The sequence below is a fragment of the Orycteropus afer genome, unplaced genomic scaffold (assembly GCF_000298275.1).
Source record: "Orycteropus afer afer isolate SDZICR_OR568_19922 unplaced genomic scaffold, OryAfe1.0 scaffold00134, whole genome shotgun sequence".
NCBI lineage: Eukaryota > Metazoa > Chordata > Mammalia > Tubulidentata > Orycteropodidae > Orycteropus > Orycteropus afer.
The window spans coordinates 5,265,331-5,271,713 of NW_006921721.1; the positions used below are offsets into that span (position 1 = coordinate 5,265,331).

General features: G+C 43.0%; 1 protein-coding gene across 1 annotated transcript in view; it reads left to right on the plus strand.

The window, feature by feature from the left end:
* Positions 1-3,062: 3,062 nt before the first annotated feature.
* The window catches only part of ALG11 (ALG11 alpha-1,2-mannosyltransferase), a 38,458-nt gene continuing 35,137 nt past the window's right edge, over positions 3,063-6,383 (plus strand). Inside the window, exon 1 of the mRNA XM_007945235.2 lies at positions 3,063-3,106. Within this exon, the coding sequence (XP_007943426.1) occupies positions 3,063-3,106 (44 nt within the window). The remainder of the gene's footprint in view (positions 3,107-6,383) is intronic.

The following is a 6,383-nucleotide window of genomic DNA, read 5'->3' on the forward strand; positions in this document are numbered from 1 at the left end:
CATCTCTGTCAAGAAATTTGGAAGACAGCTACCTGGCTAACTGACTGGAGGAGATTCATATTTATGCCCATTTCAAAGAAAGGTGATCCAACAGAATCTGGAAATTATCAAACAATATAATTAATATCACATGCAAGTAAAATTTTGCTGAAGATAATTCAAAATGGTTGCAGCAGTACATCAACAGAGAATTGCCAGAAATTCAAGCTCAATTCTGAAGATGACATGGAAGGATGGGCATCATTGTTGATGTCAAATGGATCTTGGCAGAAAGCAGAAAATACCAGAAAGATAATACCTGTGTTTCACTGACTACAAAAAGGCATTCAACTGTGTGGTCACAATAAAATAGATAACATTGTGAAGAATGGGAATTTCAGAACACTTAATTATGCTAATGAGGAGCCTGTGCATAGACCAAGAGGCAGTCATTCAAAAAGAACAAAGGAATACTGCACAGTTTAAAATCAGGCAAGGTGCACTGCAGTGTTGTATTCTTTCACCCTACTTATTCAATCTGTATATTGAGCAAATAATCCAAGCTGGACTATGTGAAGAAGACAGCATCGGGATTGGAGAAAGACTCATTAACAATCTGTGAAATGCAGATGACACAACCTTACTTGCTGAAAGTGAGCATCTACTAATGAAGATTAAAGACTACAGTCTTCAGGATGGATTACACCTCAACATAAAGAAAAGAACACTCACATCTAAACCAATAAATAACATCATGATTAATGGAGAAAAAAACTGAAGTTGTCAAGGATTTTATTTTATTTTGATCCATAATCAATACCCATGGAAGCAGCAGTTAAGAAATCAAATGATGTATTGCACTGTGCAAATCTGCTGCAAAAGACCTTTTAATTGTTCAAAAACAAAAGTGTCACTTCGAAGACTAAGGTGTGCCTGACTCAAGCCATGGTATTTTCAGTCACCTCATAATACATGCAAAAGCTGAACAATGAATAAAGAGGACCAAAGAAGAACTGATGCATCTCAATTATGGGGCTGACAAAGAATATTAAATGTATCAGAAGAGTGCCAGAAGAAGGAACAAGTTTGTCTTCTTGGAAGGAGTACAGCCAGAATATTCCTTAGAAGCGAGATTGGCAAGGCTTATCTCACATACGTTGGACATGTATGGACAAGGGACCAGTACCTGTAGAAGGATATCATTCTTGGTAAAGAAGAAAATCAGTGAAAAAGAGGAAGACCCTCAACAAGATGGGATGCCACCGTGGCTGCAACAACAGGCTCAAGGATATAGCAAGGATTGTGAGGATGGTGCAGAACCAGGCACCGGGTCACTGTGAATCAGAGCCAACTGGAAGGCACCTAACAACAACATATGGGATCAAAGCAACAACAGCAACTCCAAAGATTAGGTAGGAAACTTAGTAGGTGGTAAATTCAGTTAATGGGAGGGAACAATTAGGAAAAGGAGAATGAGAATGGTTGCACAATTTAAAAATGTAACTAAGGTCACTGAACTGTATATGTAGAAATTGTTGAATTGGTATATGTTCTGCTGTGTATATTCTCAACAATAAAAAAATTAAATAATTCAAAATTAGAGAAAACAAAAACAGAAACAAGTGCAGGACCTGGAGAAACCATAAATCATTCATGTACCTAGTATGAATAATTTCTCTGGGTAAATAATTTAATCATTTTCAGTAACTGAGGCTCTAAGCCCAACTCGATGCTCACCTCACCTCTTGGTTATCAGATCCCCTCAAAGCATAGAGATGTGCAGAAGAGTAACGGTTCTTTGTAAGTTGTTCCTGAAAATCAGTTGATGGCATGCCCTTTCTGCACGGTGCTTTTCTTCCAAATTACGCCTCCTTCGGGTCTGGGGCTCCCGTGCTCCACCTTCCCAGCGCTCCCAGGAGCAGAGTAAGGACTTCGGTCAGATAAGTGGGCAAGGACTGTCTTTACAGGTAGGCGCCAGCGCACGGCGCGGGGGGTGGGGACTAACACTTACTTTCCGACTGGCCCCTTCTCTGACGGTACTCTGTCTGTCCAGCTCAGGCATCATCCCTCGGAGAACCAAATCCTTCTCTAATTCGGCCCAGACGCTAAAGGTCACCTGGACAGTGGAGAAGAACGGAGCTTTTAAACCTGGGAGAAGAGGGTGGGGTGTGGAAGGCATCTTTTCGGTTTAGTTCTAACACCAGGGCAGATGTGGGAACGCGCCCCTCATTTAGGAGAGGGGATTCGAACCCCTTAACCCAGAGGCTAATTCAAAGGCGCACGCCACCTAGCCGGAGGCCCCGGGGGAGCGCGAGTATAAGAATGGGAGGTAAGGGTCCGCCTGAGACCCTCACCCACACTCAGAGGCGGTGGCTCAGTCTCCTGGGTCGACCCTGGAGCGCAGGGCGTTTTCTCTCCCTGTGTCCCAGGTCTCTGCTAGGTTGGCCGCCGCATCCGCACTCAGTCGGCGGCCTCCGGCGGACGCCCAGCAGTTAGACGAGGCAAGCAGGGAGGACCACAGGCCGGAGGGGCAGACGCCAGGGCTCCCTACCGCCAGAGAGGAGAGTGCGGCGTGGCGCGGAGGTCGCCGGTGTCTTCCGCTCTACGCAGCCCTCCTCTGTCAGGCTCAGTGCCTGGCTACTGAGCGCCGCAGGTCCCAAACGCTGCAGCGGCGGGGGAATGAACTCTGCACCTGGAAGATCGATCTGGGTCGCGCCAGGCCCTCCCTTGGACCTCCAACGGGCGACGGGGAATGGGCTGGGGGCCGGCGCGCCAAAGCGGGGGTTCCTTGTGGGGGAGGGGGCGAGGGCGGGAGAGCTGCTGTCCATCAGGAGCCACGCCCACTACAGCCCAACCTCCACTACAGCCCCACCTACAGCGGGAGGTACCTGTGTGCGCCACGCCGAAAACTCGTTCCCACCTCCGCAGATTCTACTGGCTGAAAGGCCGTGGGAAGCTGTGATAACAACCAATTGGAATTTGCAGTCGGCCCGTGAGGGCAGGGGCAGCATTGCCCGTTTCCTCAGGAGCCAATGGAGAAGAGGGACGGGAAAGCGCTTCCTGAGTTAGGGGGTCGGTGAAAGATGGCGGCCACCGAAGGTGCTTGGTGTTTGTGCAAGTTATTGAGGTGAGCTGTCGATGGTGTGTGCTAGCGGGCGTTTTCTGTTCGGTGGTGGTACTTGGCCGCCCGGTGCAGCTAAAGTTTGCAGAGAAGGGCCTACTTTGTCACGGATCTAGGATATTTAATCAAGGCCAGAGAGCGTTTATTCCTCTCTTTGAGGTCTCCTGGGTGGAGTTCTTCATAGCTTCAGTTTTTCTTCCTCTTATACGCACTCCAATTAGCCTGTCATAATTATTCATCTTCATTCCTCATTTTCCTTTATGATCGAGCCACGGGTCATTTTCCAAACTATCATGTCTTTCGTTTTCGTGAAGAAAAAACTGGATCTTCCTACTCTTGTCATAGTTCTTCCCTTTAAACTCATCGAATATGTCGTTGTTAACACATGTTACAAATATAAAGTTTATGTAGAATCCTCTGCTTCTTGATCATCCAGATCATTACTATATTCTGATTGATGTAAGAGTAAATCTACAAGATTACTTTTCTCTTTATTACATAGGTAATACATTGTTATTTGTAGAAAAATTAGGAAGTAGATGGGCAAAAAAAGAAACGTTGCAAGGAATGCCACCATCCAGGGGTTAACCACTGTTGGTTTGGGTGAAAATATCCAAACTTTTTTTCCCACTTGTGTTGTTGTAAAATGCCTTGCCCTGCATTAATGATACGGAAGACCTAGTGCATTATACCTACACAGTGTTTTTAACACCTACGTTTTTTATTTAGGTTGAAAATTTATAATTAACACCATAGCATCCTGAGCAAACCAAAACACAAACACACACACACACACACACACACACACCATCGCCGTGGAGTTAATTTCGACTCATAGCTATCCTACAGAGTAGAACTGCTCTATAAAGTTTACAATTCTGTCACTCGTGGTGCTGACCTTTAACCTCTGGTTAGCAGCCCAGCGCTTGTGAGCCAGCAGAGCTCCTTACTTCTTCAATGTTGTTGTTGTTATGTGCAGTCAAGGCTCATAGTGACCCCTCCTTAGGTTTCCAGGCAGTATCACTACGGAAATAAATTGCCCAACCTTCTTTCCAGGGAGTGGCTGGTGGGTTTGAAGCACCAGCCTTCTGGTTAGCAGTCAAATGCCTTAGGCACCATGCTATCAGAGCTCCTAGAGCTCCTGTTGTGTTGTTGTTATGTGCCCTGCAGTCGGACCCTACTCATAGCAACCCCTCCTTGGGTTTCTGAGGCACTATCACTAGTGAAGTAGATTGCCCCCATCTTCCTTCCTAGAACTGGCTGATGGATTTGAACCACCAGGCTACTGGTTAGCAGTCAAATGCCTTAGGCACTATGCTACCAAAGCTCCCAGTAATGGCTAAATAAATGCTGAATGAATGACTCACTGTTGATTGCAGTTATTTTTTTAAAGCCTTGTGTTAAATATAGGTAAACAAATTGTGGCACATATTTTAATTATATTTAATTATACAGAGCTTAAGGGTTTTTTTTTTTTTTTTTTTTTTTTAAGAATGAAGTGAATTTCATAGACTTGGTGTCTTTTTTTTTTTCTTTTTTTTTTTTTTTTTTTTTATGAAATGCCATTTTTACTTGAAAGAACAAACTAGAGCTATTCCAACTTGGGCAGACATTATCTTGAAAGTAAATTCAGTGATCCTGTCACTTCAAAGAAAAGTGTCAGAATATGTTACTAATAAAATTTGAGCTTTCAAATAAAAATGAGAATTTTGGAGAACTTGTATCTGCCATTCAGAACTTAACCACTTCCAAATACTTAAAAGATTCTCCTGATGACATTTGTGGTGATATTAACAAATGTGATTTTGGGATATTATATAATGAAATGTGTCAACATTTGGAAGTTCTACATAACATGTGAACCAGTATTTGCCAAATAATCAAGTCATAATGTTACAAAAAAAGGATTTTAATGTATCAGAGTATGAGCTGGTGATTGATTAGTTTCAGCTTCCATGTTGTAACTGACCTTTAAGAAATTGCTACTTGTCTAATAAGGTATACTATAAAGACTATCTGTAACTATCTGAAAAGGTTTTAAAGTATACTACTCTCCCCCTGCAGCAAAAAGTACATACTTTTCTTTTCCTGTTACATGTCTATGTGAAATTAGACTTTTTCATATACCTCAATCAAAACAATATATCACTACAGATAAAATGCAGAAGCAGATATGAGAAGCCCGCTAATTTCTTTAAGCTAGCCATTAAAGAGATTTTAAAAAATGTAAAACAGTGGCAGCCTTATGATTTTTTTTTTTTTTTTTTGGCTTGGAAAATACACATTTGTTTATAAAAATATGCTATGTTTAACATTGAATGGATTCACAATATTGTTATTTTTAAATGAATTAATAAACATTTTAGGTTCCTCAGTTTTCATTTCTAATATGCTAAATATTTGTAGATGTGAACTGTGTAATCAGAGGTGACTGTCCCCTAGAGGACATTTGGCAATGTCTGGAGATATTTTTGATCGTCCTGATTGGGAGCGTGCTACTGGCGTCTAGTGACTCAAGGCCAAGGCTAACAGCCCCGGACCACAAAGAATTATTTGGTCCAAAATGCCTATATGCCCAAGTGGAGAAACCTTGATATAAATAATAGTTGTGGGTCCTTAGTAATTTTTTTAATAGTTTAAAGGTATCCTGGGCAGCTCTGGTAGCATAGTGCCTAAGGTACTGCTAACCAGAAGGCTGGCAGTTCAAACCCATTAGCCACTCCTCGGAAAGAAGGTTGGGCAATCTACTTCCGTAGTGATACAGCCTCGGAAACCCAACGAGGGGATGCTGTGAGTCAGGTCCAACTCGACAGCACATAACAACAACAAAGGTATCCTGAAACCAAATCAATTAAAAGAGTCAAATACCTCTTCAAATAATGGACTTGTTCACAATGGGAAATCCCACATAAGAAATTTATTTCAGAACTACATATCAATAAAATCCTTATTTCTCTGAAGAACTCATAAGTTTTCTACTTATGTTGTTGTTGTTGTTGTTAAGTGCCGTCAAGTCGTTTCCGACTCATAGTGACCCCATGCACAGCAGAACGAAACACTACCCGATCCCGTGCCAGCCCCACAATCCCTGCTATATTTGAGCCCATCATCGCAGCCACCGTGTCAATCCATCTCGTTGAAGGCCTCCCTCTCTTTCGTCGACCCTCCCCCCTACCAAGCATGACATCCTTCTCCAGGGAGTGGTCCCTTCTGACAACATGACCAAAATAGGTGAGACAAAGTCTGGCCATTCTTGCTTCCAAGGAGCATTCTGGCTGCACTT